Genomic DNA, 21,524 nt, shown 5'->3' with positions numbered 1-21,524 from the left:
TAACCCTCAAAGAGGATAATTATACTCCACTAATTAAAAAAATAACCGAAGATTTTAGGAAATGGAGCAACTTAAGACTTCCCTTTATGGGGAGAATTGCATCTATAAAAATGAATGTATTACCATAATTATTGTTTTTATTCCAAAACACTCGGGCAAAATTAGAGAATTTTTTTTTTGATCAATTGGATAAGGTAGTATCAAAATTTATATGGCAGGGAAAAAATCCCAGAATTAGACTGAAATTGTTGCAGGACGCTACTGAAAGAGGAGGATTTGGCCTATCGGATTGGGAAATATATCACAGAGCGGCTACTCTGATCTGGGTTAAAGATTGGATAAGTGTTAAAAATAAAAGAATATTAATATCAGAAGGATATAACTTACAGGCAGGGTGGCATGCCTTTTTGTGACAGGACAAACATCTAATTCATCTACATTAGAAGTGTTAATGTACTCACATTTATTGTGCCGAGGCCAGTTTGCAACGGATCGGGCGAACCAGTAGCAAGAATTTAGTGTGGGTCTCTGAACCAGTAGTAAGTTCTAGATGGCCACGCCCCCACCTGGTTGCCCTCCTGCCTAGTGCTCGCTCACCCCACCCGCCTGCCTGACATTCGCTGAAGGTATTTCTTTTTTCCCCTCCCGATAATCAGCTGTAGATAAGATCAGCTGTGCTGGGATTCCCCTTGCTGAAGCCAAGGAAGGCAAAAAATGGAGGGAGGAGCTCAACCCCCCCTCCATTTTTTGCCTCCCAGAGCCCGAGAGGAGACTTAGGAGAGGAAAAACGTCCCCCAGAGGCTTCTCTGAGGCTAGGAAGCTCCCAAAACAGAGCTTGGAGCGGTGCTGCATGTCCTCCCATGCTCTGTTTTTTTCCTGAGCCCCAGAGGAGCCTTAGGGGAGCAAAAATGCCCCCTCAGAGGCTAAGAAGTTCCCCCAAATGGGTGGGGGCTGGAAAAAATGACATGCCACTCAGTCACATGGTCACACCCACCAAGCCACACCTACAGAACTGGTAGTAAAAGTTTTTGAATACCACCACTGGGCCAGGTCATTACATATGAGGACATATTAGATGAGAAGGGTGATTTAAAAACAACACAGGAGTTGAAAGATTTGGGATTTGAGATAGAATGGTGGGCCTATTTACAATTACAGCCGAGATATAGTAAAGATATAAAGAATGGGGTATTAGTAGATAGAAAACAGAATTAGATAAAATGTTACTAGGAACAGATGAGAAATTGATTTTAAAAACTTACAAAGTATTATTAGAATGCAAACTGGAAGAGGAAAAGGTGAAAGAAACGATGTTGGCCTGGATGAAAGTTTTTGGATATGGCATAAATTTGGATGATTGGAAAATTTTATGGAACAGGAATAGAAAAATAACCTTGGTGGCATCATTCCACCATCAAAATTGGCAAGAATGTGTCCGAAATTATCCCCTAAATGTTGGAAATGCCACAAAGAAATTGGAACATACTACCAAGTATGGTGGAAATGTGAAAAAGCTCAAAGTTAGAAATTGGTTAGAAGAGATGTGTAAAATTAAAATAGAATTTAGACTTGAAATTTTTCTATTGGGAATCAATGTGGGAAAATATAATAAAGAGATAATATACTTAATAGTCCATGTTACCACTGCTGTGAGATTAGCCATGGACCAAAGATGGAAAGACGAGATGGAAATAATTAGAAAAATTTGGACGTGCGCTGAAATGGATAGAGTAACCCAAGAATTAAAAGATAAGACTGAATCTGATTACTACAAAATTTGGGAGAAGTTTTACCACTGGTTTAAAAAAGAAAGGAGTAAATGTATTAACAATGATAAATATTTATGTATATATGTAAATTTGTATTTTTTGTTACATGTATTATACGAGGATGTAAGACAAATAGGTATGCGGGATGTATGCACCACATTCATTGTTTTTAAATGTTTTTCTTTTTGTTGTTCATTAATAAAATTTATTTAAAAAAAACAATGTGAACTTGAGCATAGAATTCTTCATCTAGAGCATTTTAGCTTTCATACTAAACTTCCCTGGACTATGCCACAAAGTGGGGAGAGTGGTCTATAAAGATCCTTATTTGTTTATTGATAAAATTTATCAGCTGCTCATCTTACCATAGGGTAACTCTGAGCAGCTTACAATTACATTTAAGCTAAAACATAAAAAGTTAAAACCACATGGGGGGCAGAGCGGGGGGAGAGGTAGGATCTGTTATTACTGAATCAAACACCTCCATTTTGCTTTTCCTCACTGGTGTCCCAAGCTGACTGGCAAAGCCACATGATTAGGCCCTTATGAAAAGATAGGAGGGTTGGGGGCCAACCTCGTATCAAGGGTGTGGGGAGAGGCAAGGTTCCAGAAGCTGAAAATAATATGCAGCCAGCATATGATACATTTATGAAACTAAAGAGAGATAATTTCTCAGGAGGGAGTAATAGTTGAAAAGTAAGGCCTAAGAAAAGCAGGGTATAAGACATTATTTTGAGAAGAAACAGTAATTGCTGTTTACTAAAAATTTAAGCTCATTTACAGCAGTTGTTACCACAAGGAAGGTCAGGCATTTCTCTCTTTTGCTCCCTCATTTTGACTCTTTTTCTCTTTTTTCAGCCAGCCAGGGTGCTGCAAGGAGATGGATTTGGCACATAGTTGAACTGGTCCCTGGTAGAAGCCATTTGAACAGAAACGTCCGCGGCAATCAATTGACTATGCCACCCTTTTGGGTAAATGCCTCTGCAGGCCTTCAATTGCACTCATGCTTATCATCTTGACTTTTTTTTAACCCTTCTTCTATATAGACACCCCTGGTTTAAAATTAGCTCAAGGGCCAATTTTAGTATGAAAGATGGTTGATGGTTCACTTTTGGCATATCAGCACAAGCAAGAAGAATTGGTATAGCTAGTTTTAGCCAGAGAAACCAACTCCATTTTGTTGAAAACCTTTCACGTTTCTATCTTTGGGGGCTCTCATTCTTGGGCCTCACGCTCTTACCTGGGAGGCTACCTGATAGCTTGATCAAGTAACTCAAAGCAGCAGTTTGGTTCAGGGCTAAAGTCAGGGGTGGGATTTTACGGGTTCAGACTGGTTCGAGCGAACCGGATGTTAAAGTTAAAGTTATTTCAATGACCGGCTGTCCCCGCCCACCTGCCACTGCCCCTCCCAGGAGTCTCCATGCAATGCAGGTACGTGCAGGGTCCAAGTGGAGGCTCGGGGGGGAATGGGCCTTCCGGAAGTCCAGAAATGGGCCTGTTTCCAGCTTCCAGTGGGCCTCCAGAGCCTGGGGGAGGCTGTTTCCACCCTCCCAGAGGCCCAGGCTTCTGGACCCTTGGAAGGGCAAAAAACAGCCCTCCCGGAAGTACCCGAGGTCATGAAATGGGCCTGTTTCTGGCTTCCGGTGGGCCTCCAGAGCCTGGGGGAGGCCATTTTCATCCTCCTAGAAGCGGCCTCCGGACCCTTGAGAGGGTGAAAATAGCTTCCCCTGGGCTCTGGAGGCCCACCAGAAGCCAGAAACAGGTAGTTCCAGTAGGCCATGCCCACCATGGCCATGCCCACCCAGCAACTGGGCAGCGAACTGGTTGTTGGGATTTTTGAATCCTAACCCTGGCTAAAGTCTGTTTCCTGTTGCAGATAAATTAGCTAGAAAGTTTTGCATACCTCATAATCAGTCTTATCAGTTAGGGACAAAACACTGCGGGCTGTAATGTTTTACTAAGAAACCCATCTTCTGGGAGGATCATCCTCCACCATATTTTGTTGTTTGCCGCCCATGGTTTGCTAATGAGCATGTGCATTTGTTTTCCAAAAGTGTATAAAAACTATTATAATTGGTGTATTGGGGGCTCTCCCGATCTATGATATAGTCCTAAAAGCGCACTTCCTTGTGCTGTACAGAACAAACAGGTTGCAATTTCCTGCATAGTGTGATAATTGGCTACATTGCACCAGAGAAAAACAAATCCAGCATTTGACTGGACCAATTCATGGTTTGGCCACCAAGCACAAAGAATAAAGAGGTACCTCAAAAGAAGAGGAACATTTGCTAAGGACTTTGGGCCCAACTCCTAACCTCCTCCGGTATATGCTACCTTGACCTTCTGTATGTACCCAGAGTCTGCTGAAGGAAAAGAATGCCACTCACCTCGGTATCCATCCTCATATTTCTTCAGTCTATAATCTTCTGTTACCAGTTCTGAGTTCACGTACCACAGCAAAGTAGAAGATGAACGAGGATATTTTGCTTCAACCTCTGACAGGGCAACTGAATAGAACAAACCTAAAAGAAGGCAAGAGACACTTCTCTATAATGGCAGCTGCACTCTAATTGGACAAGCTGCTATATGGGAGACTGCAGGTCCAGAACATCTACATGAGTATTTTTCAACCTTAGCAGCTTTAAAATACATGGACTTCAACTCCCAGAAATTCCCAGCCGTATATATTTCCTTCCCTGTTTCTGATCTCATTACATCAATAGCAATAGGACTTAGACTTTATACCACTTCACAATCCTCTCTAAATGGTTTACCAGAGTCAGCATATTTCCCCCAAAAATCTGGGTCTCCATTTTACTGACCTCAGAAGGATAGAGTCAACCTTGAGCTTCCCAGAATTGAACTCCTGGGTTGAGCATCCCAAAGGTGCTTTTTCTAGAGGCAACTGGACTTTCTGGTTGTTTTTTTTTTTTGAAGAAGTTTCATTTCTCATCCAAGAAGTGTTATGTCCCTGGAACTCTCTACAGTTCCCACTCAGGTCTGCCCGCGCTGCGGGGGCGTTTGCTGCTTCCCCATTGGCTGACCATCCCCAGCAGCCGGCTATATAAGCAGGCTGCAGGGTTTGGTTAGTTGCTGGTTGCTGCGAACCCGTTCCAGGCGGGGCGAGCACAATCAGTCCTTTATTTTTAAATAAAGTATTTTGTTACACCAATGCCCTGGTCGAGCCTCTCATTATCCGAACTTAACACTGGCGACGAGGATGGGATGGCTACCAGAGGCAAAATGCAACCGCTGAATCACTAGCCGCTGATCCACAGCCAGAGAGACGATCAGCAGGCGCGAGCGAACGCTGATCCGCAGCCAGAGAGAGGTCAGCGAACAAGTGAGAGTGAGAAAGCGTCTGTAGCCGCTAGTTAGCCAGCTACAGGGAAAGTGTAGCGCTGCGAGCTGCAGCTGCTCGTTTTTCTAGGCGCGAAATTCAAACGGCTGTCATTTGAATTTCCGCTCAAGAATACAGCGCGTGCTGTATTTCGAAGTCACTGACGCCACGCAGGCGCGAAATTCAAAACGCTGTCAACGGCCGTTGCAGCCTAACCTCGTGTTAACCCAGAGAGAGGGAGAGAGTTGTGAAAACCTCTCCAGAGCTGAAGTCACTTGCCTGCCATAGGCACAAAAACCGTCCTGTTGCTGCCCCAGAGAGATTTTCTCAACAGATTATCCAACGAGATTCTCATCATGAACTCCAACCCAGCTTTCCCATCGTTCAAGCCGGATGAGGAGAAGTGGGAGTCATACAAGAATCGTTTTAACCACTACATCGACGCCATAGGGCTGGCTGATGCAGGGGAGCACCGGAAAAAATCATTTTTTCTGAGCTATTGCGGGGCCATCGTCTTCGACACCGCCACAGCACTGGTAGCTCCACGTGAGTTAAAAAACATTCCCTGGACTGAACTGTTAGAAATCCTTACTAACCATTATTCTCCTAGACCCTCACAGATTGCCAGGAGATTCACCTTCCGCATGAGGAAGCAAACAGAAAAAGAGACTATCAACCAATACATGGCCGCCTTGAGGACTGCAGCGCTCCACTGTGGGTTTGGGAGCTACCTAGATGACATGCTCCTCGACCAGCTCGTCTGTGGGGTCAAAGACCTCCATCTCCAAAGACGTCTATTGGCCAAGAAGGACCTCAACCTCGCCCAAGCCGTCGAGGAAGCCTTGGCAGCAGAATTGGCTACGCAATCAGCCACTGAAATCCAAGGTCCCGTGCACAAACAACCCGCTGCCACCATCCATTCAGAAGAGGTGGTCAACGCAGAGGATTCCAGCGATCAGGCTGACATCCACCGCCTTGCTCAGGCCAGACAACCACAGGTAGGAGCCAGGCAAGAAAGCAGCCACCCACCTAAGCACATCACCCTGTGCCTGTCCTGTGGCGGATCTCATCCGAGGGCCACCTGCAAGTTCAAGGGAGCCTACTGCAACAATTGCCACAAAAAGGGGCACATCGCCAGGGTCTGCCAGGCTGCTCACAGTTCAACGCATGGGGGTCCCTCCTTTTCACAATCTGGTCCACAAAGGCAAGTACTAAACTGTCGCACTCGCTACTTTACTAAACATACCTGCCATGCCATTAGTAAAATCTCACTCTCCGTTTTATTAGAAGGTAAACCTTGTCGTATGGAGGTTGACACGGGGTCAGCGCTCTCAATTATTTCTTGGAACACCCTCAAGAAGCTACAGCCCAAGCTATCCAGAAACCAACTCCAGAAGTGCCAGCTCTCCTTGAGGGACTACCAGGGGAAGGACATTCCGGTACTTGGCAAAGGCAAGTTCCATGTTAATTTTAAAACTTTCAAAGGTTACCTGCCTCTAGTGGTAGTTAACGGCAATCTCCCTTCTCTATTGGGGCTTGATTGGTTTCCCCATCTCGGCCTAGGTTTAACAGGAGTCCATGCTGTCTCAACTTCTGACACTGACTCCTTATTCGCTGACTACTCAGACGTATTCAGCAATGAGCTGGGGTGTTATAACGGTACCCCCATCTCATTCTCAGTCGACCCCCAGGCAGTTCCAATCAGGCTGAAACCTCGTAGAGTCCCATTCGCCATCTGGCCTAAACTGGATGCGGAGCTGGACAAGTTATTAAAGCAAGGGGTCATTGAGCCAACAGACTTCGCCAAATGGGAGACACCAATCGTCACCCCCCCTTAAGAAGGATGGCAGTCTGAGAATTTGTTCGGACTATAAAACCACAATTAACCGGTTTTTACAAGTTAGCGCTTACCCAGTCCCTGTCATTCAGCATCTATTGCACACTTTTGAACCCGGCAACATTTTAGCCAAATTGGACATGTCATAGCGTATCAACAGTTCCCTGTTGACAATCAAACAGCCGAACTCAAACCATCGTCACTCACAGGGGTGCCTTCCGGTGCAAGCGTCTCCAATTTGGCGTGAGTGTTGCCCGGGTATTTTCCAATCCCTCATGGAGCGCATACTTCAGGGCCTCCCTGGCGTAGTACCCTACTTCGACGACATTTTAGTCTCGGCCAGGGACAGACCCCAACTCTTCCAGAGAGTTAGAGCTGTGTTGGATAGGTTTAGACAGCATGGGCTCAAATTAAAAAGGGAGAAATGTGCCATTGCCACTAGACAGGTGGACTTTCTGGGTTATAAAATTGACGCCTCAGGCATTCACCCCCTGGAGTCCAAGGTTAAGGCAATACATGAAGCACCCATACCAACCACCAAAGCAGAGTTACAGGCCTTCCTTGGATTATTGAACTTTTATGCATCATTCCTGCCCCACAAGGCTTCAGTGGCAGAGCCTCTGCATAGGCTCTTAGATAAAAACTCTCCTTGGCACTGGGGTCACAGGGAAGACACCGCATTTCGCGCAGTCAAGTCGTTACTCACTTCAGATGCAGTCCTTCTTCAGTTTGACCCCCATCTTCCATTAGTGTTAGCAGCTGACGCATCCCCTTTTGGGATTGGAGCTGTTTTAAGCCACAGACTACCTAATGGCTCCGAAGCACCAATCGCCTTCTTTTCCAGAACTCTCTCATCAACAGAGCGAAACTATAGCCAGATAGACAAGGAGGCTTTAGCTGCCATGGCAGCAGTAAAGAAATTTCATGAATTCCTTTTTGGCCACTCCTTCGAGCTAGTCACGGATCATAAGCCTCTCCTGGGTCTTCTAGACGGAGACAAACAGACTCCACAAGTATTGTCTCCAAGAATGACGAGGTGGACCCTATTCCTGGCAGCCTACTCGTATAAACTCATACACCGCCCAGGAAAAACCTTAAGCCACGCAGACGCTCTCAGCCGCTGCCCCTGCCTGCTCCAGCTGAAGACCCGGCCCCGGTCCATGCTATCTTCGAGGTCACCCAGCTCGACCTCCCAATCACTGCTCTCGACATCGCCACCAAATCCAAAACGGACAAAGCGGTCGCCCAGGTACTGGACTGGGTGAGGAGGGGTGGCCGGGCACTAATATCGATAGCGAATTCACACCCTTTAAAACCCGCCAACAAGAATTATCTAGTTTGCAGGGCTGTATGCTGTGGGGCACGCGAGTGGTCATCCCGACCCAACTGCGCACCCGAGTCTTGGAGGCACTACACGAGGGCCACCCTGGCATCGTCAGGATGAAGGCGTTGCACGAAGCTACGATGTGGTGGCCAGGTCTCGGCGACGACATCATCAAATGGGTAAGCTCTTGCCAGCCCTGCCAGGAGTCCAGACCATCCCTCCAGTCACCACCCCACAAAGTGGGAAAGCGCCAACGCACCCTGGTCCAGACTACATATTGACTTAGCGGGTCCAATTCACGGCAGAATGTTCTTGGTGGTTGTAGACTCATACTCTAAGTGGATTGACGTGGCCCAACTATCCCACGACCACCACACAAGCCGTCACCAAGGAGTTGACCCGCCTATTCGTGACACGGGCTTCCTGACTCTATAGTTTCTGATAATGGCCCCCAGTTTGCCTCAGTTGAATTCAGTCGTTTCACCGCAAACCTTGGCATCCGTCACATCTTCACGGCTCCCTTTCACCCTGCCAGCAACGGATTGGCGGAGAGAGCCGTTAGAACCACGAAGGAAGCATTGGCCAGATTCAGCAAAGAAGACTGGCACCATAAGCTGTCCCGTTTCTTGCTGAGTCAGCACTCAACCCGTGCACGGTCACTAATAAATCCCCAGCTGAACTACTGATGGGTAGACGCCTAAGAACTGTGTTAGATAGGCTTCACCCAAATTACTGCCCTGACTCGCCCCTTGCTTCATCATCGGGGATCAGAGGTTTTGTTTTGCAGGAACGTGTCTTCGCTAGGAACTATGCGGAGACCCCTATGGATCCCTGGAGTGGTCGTAGCCATCACCGGTCCCAGGTCATACAGAGTCCAGCTAGAGGACGGCTGCATCTGGAAAAGGCACCTGGACCAGCTATGTAGCGCCAAGACACTATTACCAGCGCAGAGTCATGGGCACAGTCCAGCACACAGACACCACACCAGGCTTCCTTCAACTTCAGTCCCAGAGATCCCTCACCACCACCACGAGAGACGAGAAGCGTGGGCACAGACAGAGACCACCAGACGGGTATGTCACCCGAGCCAACGGACGAGGACGCACTGTTACCGGTCAGCTGTTCGACTCCCAGACCAACGCAGACCGCTGGGCAAGCTCACGTTTCCACACCAGTTCAACCATCCACTTCGGACTCTGGGCCAGTGGTCAACTCACCAGAATTACGTCGCTCAGGGCGCCCACACAGACCTCCAGCTTATTTGAGCGATTATGCGTGTTCACATCTGGGGGAAGGGGTGTTATGTCCCTGGAACTCTCTACAGTTCCCACTCAGGTCCGCCGCGCTGCGGCGTTTTGCTGCTTCCCCATTGGCTGACCATCCCCAGCAGCCGGCTATATAAGCAGGCTGCAGGGTTCGGTTAGTCGCTGGTTGCTGCGAACCCGTTCCAGGCGGGGCGAGCACAATCAGTCCTTTATTTTTAAATAAAGTATTTTGTTGCACCAATGCCCTGGTCGAGCCTCTCATTATCCGAACTTAACAAGAAGCTTCTTCAGAAAGTCCAGTTGCCTCTTGAAAAAGCACCTTTGGGGCAGCCATGACCTGGATAACTGAGAATCTCCCAGACACCTGGAATGAGCAGTGAGTTAATCTGCACTACTGCTTTCTAACCACTGTGCCACCATGGCTCTTATACCGTGATGAATCTGAACAAAAGCATTTTAGGCTAGCATTTTATTCCCACGATAGCCATAAGATACCTGCAGATATTCACAAACACAATTAGTACAATGGGTCTAATTGAGTAAAGGTAAGGTAAAGGTTCCCCTTGCACATACATGCTAGTTGTTTCTGGCACTAGGGGTGGTGCTCATCTCCATTACAAAGCTGAAAAGCCAGCACTTTCTGAAGACATCTCTGTGGTCATGTGGCCAGCATGACAAAACGCCGAAGGTGCACGGAATGTTGTTACTTTCCCACCAAAGTGGTTCCTATTTTTCTACTTGCATTTTTACATGCTTTCGAACTGCTAGGTTGGCAGAAGCTGGGACAAGTAATGGGAATTCACTCTGTTACATGGTGTTAGGGATTTGAACTGCCAAACTGACAATCTTTCTGATCGGCAAGCCCAGTGCCTTAGCCACTGAGCCACCGCATCCCCCATAATTGAGTAGTTGTATTTAATGAGAAAGTACAATTAGAGCCATCTTCCTCCAGAAACTAAGTAATAGGTAGTCTTCAACTTATGACTACAGCTGAGAGCAAAATTTCCATTACTAAGTGAGGCATTTGTTACGTGAGTTTAGTTTTATAATCTTTTTTCCCCAATGAATCATGTGGTCGTTAAGCGAATCTGATACTGGGCTGATAATAATAATATAGCTACTATGGTATCATCATGCATGAATGCTGTCCAAATCAGATATCTGCTCAGCTCCTCTCTGATAAAGCACGAAGCAGTTCTTCTTTCTGTCTGTCCTTCCCATTTTCTAATTTAATAGGTTTAGCTTTATGTCTACAGTAAGATTGTGAGGCTGAGAAAATAAAACATCACACTGTATATTGTATTAGTATTTCTTTTTCCCCTTAAGCTAAGGAACAACTTTTCCTCACAGAGGGTGCTGCTTCAATTCATTATCTATCTTTATTACTCTTTTTGGCAACTTCTCAAGATCTGCAATAAATGATTAAAATGATTGACAAGAACAGGATATAGCATTTTGAGGACAACAGATTTCTTGGTGTTTGTAACAGTTGATACATTTACCTGTGAAATAATAGCCACCTGGTGCACCAAGCATCGGCCACCCAGACTGTGGGAAGAAGACAACAAAAGTAGGAAAAAGTAAAGTAAATATCTAAGAATTCAGAATATGTGTTAGGTCTATTTCACAATCAGTTTTTGCTGATTATCTTCCTGAACTTTGCATATAAACCATGCCTGAATGTAAGAACAAGATCCATGTTGGGACTGTCTAGAGGACTAGAGATTTATTAAATCTGTGGTCCCAGTGACTGCCTGCCCCAGATTGGATCCTATAACATTATCCAGGGACACATAAGTTTGCTTCATTCCTGAATGCAAGAACTATTATGGTTTATACAACAACAAAACATATGTTACCACAGTGAGTCAACCTTGCCTTTATATGCTGTTTCTTTCTGCCTGCCTGTTCAGATCTTTGCAAGAAAGATTCATGTCCACCACCAGTGTTTTCAGCTTTTAGTGGGTATGTATTTGGTGTAAGCTGGCTATATGGCACTGGAGAAATACCTGCTATGTTGTCTCTTTAGAGATAGCTTTCTTCAGAACCATTTTGAATCTGCTAATGATAACAAAACTAGTATTGTAGAATCTCCCCTTGTCTGGCAAGCTTGTTCATATGACCACTGAGTCATATGGCAGCCAACGCTAAAAGCCATTGAACACTGTAGATACATATTGTTGAGTTACATATCCTTGTGGGACACAGATATCCGTAACAAGCAATAATAGTACCAAAATGATTCAAGAATCATGATGCCATTGTCAAATGATGTAATTACATACTTATAGGAACTGTTCTGACCCAACCAGGAGGGTCAGGAGCCCCTACTTTTTAAGTTTAATAACAAATTCTATTCTGAAGGCTGCTTTCCACTAATTAGCTCCGACAAGAAGGAGCCTTGCCAAGTTGTTTGTCAATGATGCCAAAAAGTCAGAGATAAGAACTAATTTACAAGATTCCCCAAATACGAACTAAGATGTCCATAAGTTGAGCTTTAGAGCTTCTTTGCTGTCTGCAAAGAATGCTTTTCTAAACTTGGCTTTTATCCTCTTGAGGGAGGGGCCATTACCTTGTAGCCTCACTCCTGAGTCACCTGTGCTGCTGTAATTGCTCTCTCCTACAATCAATCCTGCACGCACGCGCACTTGGCACAGGCTCCTCGGGAACCTCCTATCACTGCTGTCAGCCCGCACAATCTCTGAAGGCAGCAGTCTACTCCCTGATGGTCCTGGCCCCTTATCAGAGTCCTTGCTCTCCTCAGCCATCTGCACCTTCTGCCAGCTAACCACAACACCAACTAAGTTACATTGTTTGTGTGACGGCACACATGTTCACAATTTCCATTTCCTCAACCACCAAGAAGACCAAAGGGTACACATCTCATTGCTAGGAAAATCAATTTTCATTTGTCATTGCCCTATCAACGTCTTCAAGAGGCTGGCATACATATAAGAGCGTTTTTACTTTACAATCAGCTGGATCATTGTCTTGCCTCCCCAGATTACCAGAAGCACAAGAAGCATTTGTACAAAGTTATAGACAATTCCATCAGTATTTTCTCCTGGAGTGTTTTCTAGAGGTAACCATGCTAGTCAGCCACTTGGAGTTTGCAGATTGGTTGTCTCAGGACCATTGCATTTCCCCCCTGCAAAGCTCACCGGAGAGATGATGAGGCTGAATCCAATTTCACAGTAACGCTTGTCACTTCCTGATGAAATAAACAGATGAGAAGTTCAAAAATCATGTGATATTAGAAAGCTGCCCTAAGGGGTCTTCCTAAGGAGGGATCCTGAAGCTCTTCCCTAACCCATTTTTCAAGCTTACCCATTATGTTGGCAGCCTAAGCAACTGGTGCATCAACCACCAAGGACAGATTTAATTTTTTTTTTCCTCAGAATTTTAGTGTTCTAGTTATCTTAGGGCCTTAACCATAACCCTGCTTCATTTTACATATTGTGGGATCTTTTGATAATCTCAGTAAACATTGATAATCTTCCTATAACAGATAGGCCATTTCTGTGGGCAGAATTGTAGTCTTCATGGCAGCTGGTCAAAACATGCAAAGGACAGTATTGTCCTGGATAGATCCCTATTTTGTAGTACAGGTCGTCTTCAACTTACAATAATTCATTATTATTAATAATAATAATAATAATAATAATACTTCATTTGATGATTGTTCAAAGTTGCAACAACACTGAAAAAATTGACATGACCTTTTTTCATGCATACCACTTTTACAGCATTACATAAACATTTTTCATGTGAACAAAATTTGGATGCTTGGCTGTCAGCATGTATCAATGATGATTGCAATGTCCTGTGGTCATGTGATCACTTTTTTATGAATTTCTGACAAGAAAAGTCACTGCAGAAGCCAGATTCACCTAACAACCATGTTACTAATTTAGGAACTGCAGGGATTCACTTAACAACTATGGCAAGAAAGTTGCCTCATAAAATGGGGTAAAACTCAATAACTCTCTTGCTTAGTAACAGAAATTCTGGATTCAGTTATGGTTGCAAGACAAAGGCTACCTGTATTGTGATGTCCGCGTAATCATTTAATGCATGTTTTAATAAATAAATAATTAAACATTTTACTTCTATATTCTATATTATTTAGCTATTCTTTAGTCTTGCTTTGCTTTTGACAAACATAATTGACAATTTTTTCAAAGGGAATCAAAGGACTTAGTGATGACATTTTATGTTGTTTAATTAGTGATTTTCTGAAGGAATATGGTATATATTCAAAAATATTATCTCATTCAACTGAAATATTTTCCTCCCTTCCCCCACTTCCTTTCGCCACATACTTCAACTTAACAGGAAGATCTCCCCTTTCCCAAGTCATCCTTTTAGTAAAAACATACTAAAAATGATATAACTCAAAATTTGTTTTTTTTATCGTAAAAGTAGCTACATGAGCTGGGCCTCTTTACAATGAGGTAGCACTATTCAGTCATTTGGGGGAAGAACAAAGCCTGCTGCTATCACAGTTTTGCTGTCCCAATTGTGGATGATACCACCGAGAGAAATATTTATTTCCCCTGCCTCAAGATTCTATTCCTACTTGGTCTTAAATATTATGTCTCCCCCTCCTGGGATTTTTTTCCTTGTTCCCAACCCAAGTGGGATTTTCCTATTCTGAAGATCAGGATGCAATTCTCAAGCATGTAAAGGTGCCACTTGACATGTGCAGAATGCATTTTTCCTCTCATGTTTGAGTGGCCATAGTTGCAAGCACCTCCGCACATCAACACATAAGAGCCATAGACTTCAAAGCAAGGCTTACCACTATTGTATTTCCCTCAGAAAATACACACCAAAAATGAATTGTAAGTTTTTAAACTAAAATATTATGAGAAATGCATTTCCTGAGGATGGTGATTTTTCATGCTATTTTGATTAACATTTGGAGAGTCTGCTTCTCAGGAGATGGGTTTATCTGCAAAAACTGGGTATTGCATCTACTGTACAAAATACCTATGTACTTTTAAAATGCTGAGAGAAAAACTTACTGTATATACTCACAGACAAGCTCCTCCCTGGGTAATCCAAACCCAATTTGGAGGAGATGTATTTTGGGACTTAAAATTCTCATTTTGTCCATGAGTATATACGTTTATACAATAACCATCAGTCTCTCTAAAAAGACTTATGTGATCAAACAGCCCATTTGTGAATTATTTATTTATATAGCACAGCACTACTGGGTCAATTTGTATAACCAGTCATGAAGTAATTTGGGGACCAAAAAGCCAAGTTTCCCTTAGGCATCTTCATAATCTGTTTGATTGGCTATAGTCCCAACAGGCCATGGAAGGTTTTAGGCATGGTATATCTTCCTTTAGATAGCCCACCTTCCTCTTTTCCTCACCATATGCATGCAATACTTACCACTTAACCCTGATTTGTAAGCAGAGTGCATATGGATCTGACGGCATGGAGAGTATTCAGAGAAATTCTGACGGTCTCCTGTGGCCAAGAAACAGCTGCCCACTGGAGTTTTGGTGGCCTCTTCCTTATTGTCCATGGCATTCCAGTGTTGCAATGGGGCACAGGCCTGACAGTTTGAAAGAAGGGAAGGGATGTTGTAGCACTAACAATCAGTGAGACACAATGAGCCTGTTGTGGAATAAATATGGCCAAACAAAATATTTTCAACTAAATCAGAAAAAGGGTCAAGCTAACAACTGAGCATTTTGTCAAGCCAAAATCAGACTTGTCATTTGGTATTCATGAAAAAAACCATCATTTGTAATAGAGGATAGAAGAACCCACCTATGTTTAAGGTTCTATTACTTGCACACCCAGAGCTATATGGACCTCATATTCTAAAAGCTAGATTATGTATGATTTCCTGTAGCAATCAAGGAAGTTAAACAACACTGTTTATCTAATGTTCTTTCCTTTCGTTCTTCTTTAATATTAGAGAGCTTTGCTGTAGTAGATATCACTCCAGATTTTCACTTCAGCTCCTGTCATCTCTCATTGTTGGCTGGAGCATTTGGAATTCAAAAACATCCAGAGGACCACACCTTGCCCGTCTTTCTGTAGATCAAAGGCAAATAATTTCTCACCTCTGATAGAAAACTAGGAATGCACAAATGAATGTGGGTCACAACTAGTATGTGGAGCCAACAGCATTCATATAAAACTTCACTGGAGAATTTCTCTCAGCATGCCTCTTGAAAATGAACCAGAGATGCACAAAATTATATAAATACAGCCTGAATTTAATGTTTCAAAGTAATTACTAGAGAAATAAAGCAATGCCAATGAACAATTCTTGGTTCTTTATAAAACTCCCAAATGTCTCTGTGAGAATCTTATTATAATTTGTTATTAGCAACTTATTTTTATTTTTAATTGAATTTTTGGCCCTTATAAGACACCTCATTTTTAAAAAATGGCTGTATTTCTTTAAATTTAGCTATAATAACTGAGGGGCAATATTTATAAAGTGGCCTGTCAAAATTAATTCTGAAATCATTTGGCTAAATGTTTGGCTTATGCTACATAGTATTTCATCAACTTTGGAGTTTCTTGGAAAGAATCAGAAACCAGTACCCACCATAATACTTTGTTTCCAGGTGTTTACAGTTGCTCCAAACCACTGTTTAGACTTGAAGGTTTTCATAGTAATGACACCAAGTTTTCTCACTTGATCACCTGGGTAGCAAAAGTGGCATGGACAAAATACAAACAATTAAAGAAGATAAATGCAGTTAACATTAGCCTGTCCCCCAAATAACTCCTGAGCTATGGATCTATGGTCTTATACTACTGTATCTAAAATTACATTTCCTAAGCCAAGGATCTCCAACCTTGGCAACTTTACACCTGGCAGACTTCAACTCCCAGAATTGAGAGCTGGGAGTTGAAGTCTGCTGGGCTTAAAGTTGCCAAGATTGGAGACCCCTGTCCTAATCTGTTGCAGATCAGAATGCTGGCACTTGGCACAATCAATACTAGTGACAAATGAGTAGGACTCTGCCTTTTCTCTAGTTTCTTCTGCAACTTCCCTATCCTGTCTCCATTACCTCCTTCTCTCTTCTCTTTCCCCAACATACTTTCTTACGCTTCTCCTTGCTCCCCTTTGGACATAAAGATAGTGAAGCTACAGGTGAATTGAACATTTAGACATAGTTTTTTTTTTTAAATTAGAGCAAAGGCCATATAGGATTTCAGGCCTCATGAGTACAAAAAGATAGGATGGTTTTCATTCATTCCTCATATCAGTTGGCTACTCCGAAAAGCTTTCAAATGGTTTCCTCCTCCACTTTCTCATTTTTGATGGTAGTAGCAACTGCTCATAACAGCTTTATGACCAGATTATGGGAATCCACTCACCTTCAGTATCAAACTCAATAGGGATGCAGGTACCACCATTAGGTTTCCAAGGGCACAAATACACAGCACCTGCTTCTATCACACCAGGCTGCGATGTATTGGCCCGAGGGGCCCCCACGACTACATTCATGCTAGAGAAGAAAAAAAGACGTGGTTGTATCTAGATAGAAAAGACCCTCTATTATGAGAGGACCAAAAATCTGAATGGATTTCTGTGACATCTGGAGGGATTCTATTATACTTTGGATACTACATTGAACTTTTGCTAAGTTTGCAATGACTTTTCCTGAAGAAAAAAAAAAACTAATTGAGGATGTATATGATTCATTTAAAAGATTCTGTTGTTAAGATGTATTCGGACCTGAAGTTATAATGCATGCAAGATGAGTTGAAATAAGAATTTGGTAGATATGGCTCTCCTTTTAAACTAAAGTGTATAGGCTTTTACCACACAAGACAATAGCATTAAAATCAGTGCTTCCAATCTGTCTCCTGCATCTGTCTCTTTATAGGTTCCAAACTAGACTCAGGATATTTGGTTCTGTGAATTGTACAGAATGATGGGTGATGGATAATGGTTCATCTAGACCAGCGGTCCCCAATCCCGAGACCATTTCTGGTCTGTGGCGTGTTAAGGACCAGGCTGCAGAGCTGGAGATGAGCAGCAGGTGAACAAGTGAAACTCCCCTCCCCAATCCAGGGAAAAAATGTCTCCCATGAAACCAGTCCCTGGTGCCAAAAAGGTTGATCTAGGCTCTGCAGACGCTCATTGGCATTGTTTGCATTTTACACCAAGGAACGGCTCTGTGATGATCAGGGACAAGGAAGTTTTAGGAGGCCAGTAGATGGAGTAAGTGTCCAAAGAATGCAGAATCTTGCCACACAGAGGAATAAAAATAGATTTTTCATTTCTACTCTCCCATTAGGATTTAGCATGGGTCATGATTAATATTAAAACATTATGGTTACTGTTCTCATGTGTTTCCAATTTTCAGCCTTTGTACCACCAATATTTAATAGAGTAGTTGGAAGGTATTTTTGGACTGCAGTAATTGTGGTAGAAGAAGTGCAATGAATGTCACTTGACTCCTGTATTGGATATGATTTATTGAATAAAATACAACTGGCAGGTTTCCTCAATAGGATTTACAAAATGCAGTGGCTACATTCTCAATAGATTCTTGTATCAGTCTATAGTAGGCAACAAGTTATATTATGAGCTAACTCATTGTGGAAATGCAGTCTTATCTTTAGTTTCACAAAGGGATATTCTCTGTTTGAAGGTCTATCTAGTAAAAATTCTCCTAAAAAATCCAGAATTTTCAAAGGACACCATGTGTACCATGAGTATGAAGTTCCAGTTCATTAGAAATATATCTTTCACCAAGTAGTCTTGCCTTTGAAAAGTTGGAAACAATATATTATAGTTCAATCTTTTATACTGTATATTTATTTTGTTTTGTGATATTTGTTTCAAGACATGATGTCACAAGACTAAAGCTATGCTTTTTGATTAAGTATTCATTTTTAGTATCATTGCATGAATAAATGCCTTCCCTAAAAATAACTACATTGTATTCTGTGTGACAAATATATATAAACTGCAAAGTCAAATGTTTTGGATTGTACTGTTAGATTAATGTTTCTTTAATTTCAGAACTAAATCTGTTGTAATTTTTAGAATAAGAATGAGCCATGGTTGTACTCCATGAATCATTTTGCAAGAAACATGCAGGAGGATCTTAAGAACAATTCCTATATTCATCTTTTAGAACAATGTAAAAACTGAAAAAGGTGAACTTTGCTATGCCACCTAGTTAGTTACAATTATCCTAGCAATGTTGTCGGCATGTTTAGATAAGCATGGTCATATAATACTGGATGATCTATTCTGAATTTCCAAGGACTTGATTATTTGGATTTCTTCTATTTCAGTTAGATCTAATCGTTTTTTATTTTTGCTTTCTCTCTTTCCTCTAGGAAAGTCAGCTGAATCATAAAAACAAATCATAAATGATGATGGGCAAATATGGACAATCTTTTTCTGCTCTAGATAAGTGAGGAGAACAAGAGGAGTATGCATTGCATATGTAATGCAGGGAGCAGTTTAAATTAAACAGAAAATCTAAATTAAACAAAAAAAATGTCCACTGAAGAGTCCAAGCAGAAAGGGTTCTCTTCTACCTTTAATAATATTTTGAAGAGTGGACACCTCACACAGTTCTTAAGTTGTATGTCTGTATGAATGATAGATACATAGATTTATCAGATATTACAAATCTACATTTATCAGCAAGTCCTGCTTTAGGCTGTGCTGATTGGAGTTGCTTGTTGACTACTGATCAGAAAGTAGGTTGCATGGGCATAAACATAAAAAGCGTAACATAAAGATCAGTTTTTTGGAACAGATAACAGGAATGAACTTCCCAGTCACTTCTAGGAAACAATGTGCATGCACCGAAGGATCTGTGTGATAATCAAGTTGAGTGAGCTCCTCTTGCCCATCCATTAAACTCAAGTCAAGAGCCACCTTCAATCTTTGAATAATGCTGGAAAGAAGGAACTGGCAGAGGATTGAAAAGCTAGCTCAGCCTCTCCAAACTTGGCAAGCGGCAGCTATAATGCCCCTATAATTTCCAAATCTAATATATCTAAATAACCCTATAGATTGTAATAACATTAGGAGATGTACTTTGGCTAACAGATCTATGAGCCAGCAAAGGAGATGTTAACAGAGAACACTAAGCCATAATATAGTATTATAGGTTGTTACGGTTAAAATTTATACCTTGGCTTTGTTGGTGAATTAGACCAGGTATTTTCAAACTTGTTCCATGGAATTTGTTAATTTAACACACACACACACCCATCTCCACTCTAGTGATGAAAAAAACAGCTGTTTTTTTTCTTTTCTCTCCCTTAATCTCTTGTGGACTCTTATTAAGATCTCGTGAAATCTTGGGGTCCTGTGGAACAGTTAAAAATATCCTGAAGTAGGGGCTTTGGCCACTGTAGCAGCACTTGGTATTCCTTTTCAGTGTGTAATTGTACTACCGGTAGTCCTGAATTTACAATCACATTTGAGACCAAAATTTTCATTCTTAAGCAAGGCAGTTAAGTGAGTTATATCCAATTTTATGTTCTTTTTGCCATGGTTGTTAAATGAATCACTGCAGTTATTAAGTGAATCATGATGTCATTAAGCAAATCCTGCTTCCCCATTGACCTTGCTTGTCAGAAGCCAGCTGGGAAGGTTGCAAGCAGCAATCATGGGATCCCAGTTTGCTGCAATTTTCTTAAATGCATACCAATTGCTGCAATGGTTATGGGAGGACTGATTGTATTTATTTTCAGTGTTGTTTTAACTTTGGTTGCTAAGTCAATGGTTTAAGTCAAATACTATCTGTATATTAACAAAACACATTTCTTTTCTTTTCTTACTTTGGCATGTTGTAATAAATTTTACTCAGTTGCTACTTTAAGAATAAATCATTTGCTTTTCATTCTTCCGAATGAAATTTTTGATCTGGAAAAATAACTTTAAGAAAAACAAATTATATATAGTTTAGGAAGAGATAATTATGTTGTATTCCCACAGAATTATTGAGGTCCTTTTTTGGGTAAATGTCCAGCTTTAATGAATTTTTCCAGATTCATTAGATCAGTATTGTCTTGAAATTTGTGTAAATTATTTTAATAATCTTTTTAAAAACTTGCTAGATTTTAAACCCATATTCAAGATTTCATGAAATATAATATCATTAAAGTTCTCTGCTTGGGAATATAGCTCTAGTATTTATAAAAAATAAATTGTGCTGACCTGTCCCAAGAAACTGACTCCTTGTGTTCCCCAATTCCTGTTATGTTAACAATGCCAGAGTCTACTATTCTCTGGTCAGTATGGTCCTACCTTCCTTTACTGTCCTGGAAGAAGTCCAAGGCAAATCCAAAATAGCTTCCAGTAGGGCCAGAATACACAGTGGGGGCATCTGCATGCAAATTGAGGGTCCATCCTCTTTGGCAAAGGAATAGAAATCTCATCAGGAAGGGCCAGACCATGCCAAGCAAATCCAAGGACCTGTGGCCTTTAACCATCTTCTTCATATTCTTTCTTTCCAGGCACTATGTTGTTCATGCTATAACACTAATTCTATCATACTCCTAATAACCACAACCATGACACATTTCCTAAACTGCTTCCTCCCCACAAAGCCATCATGAATGAAAGATATCAATTTATCAGACATCCTGCAGAAGTTTCACAGCAGGAACTGGGGAATATTAACAATAACACATGAGAATGATGGAGTGCTTGCCCTTGAAACTAGCTGAAGCAAGCTTTTATTAGGATAAAAACTGTTGCAAAGAAGCATTATTAACACCCCTCCCCCCCAATGGCCATTTTTGGGGGGTTTCATACATTGAATGGGTTGGATGGGGACCTGTTAAAATAGATAACTGCTGAAGTATCCTGTGAGATTTTGGAATGGAGAGGCAGCAGATGTCTCAAGTCAGCCCTGACTCCTAGTGACTGCCTGAACAAGTCCCTGCAGTTTTCTTGGCAAGAATTTTGCCAATGCCTTCTTCCCAGGCTGAGAAAGTAACTGGCTTAAGGTAACCCAATTTT

The 21,524-nt window shown here is 42.1% G+C and overlaps 1 protein-coding gene across 2 annotated transcripts in view; it reads right to left on the bottom strand.

The window, feature by feature from the left end:
- Positions 1-21,040, bottom strand: part of ITGA2B (integrin subunit alpha 2b) — a 58,790-nt gene extending 37,750 nt beyond the window's left edge. The window contains exons 1-7 of one of the 2 annotated variants that reach the window (XM_087918456.1): positions 20,808-21,040; positions 16,898-17,028; positions 16,119-16,216; positions 14,942-15,107; positions 12,697-12,746; positions 11,038-11,083; positions 4,157-4,291 (exon numbers count right to left, since the gene is read on the bottom strand). In XM_087918456.1, the coding sequence (XP_087774582.1) occupies positions 4,157-4,291; positions 11,038-11,083; positions 12,697-12,746; positions 14,942-15,107; positions 16,119-16,216; positions 16,898-17,028; positions 20,808-21,001 (820 nt within the window). In that variant the 5' untranslated portion in view covers positions 21,002-21,040. The remainder of the gene's footprint in view (positions 1-4,156; positions 4,292-11,037; positions 11,084-12,696; positions 12,747-14,941; positions 15,108-16,118; positions 16,217-16,897; positions 17,029-20,807) is intronic. The other variant, XM_026718278.2, reaches the window with a different exon arrangement.
- Positions 21,041-21,524: the final 484 nt, after the last annotated feature.

The sequence above is a fragment of the Pseudonaja textilis genome, chromosome Z (genome assembly GCF_049901715.1).
Source record: "Pseudonaja textilis isolate UNSWEBS1 chromosome Z, rPseTex1.2, whole genome shotgun sequence".
NCBI lineage: Eukaryota > Metazoa > Chordata > Lepidosauria > Squamata > Elapidae > Pseudonaja > Pseudonaja textilis.
Note: the sequence above shows the minus strand (reverse complement) of the source record. Positions and strands in the feature narration are given on the sequence as shown.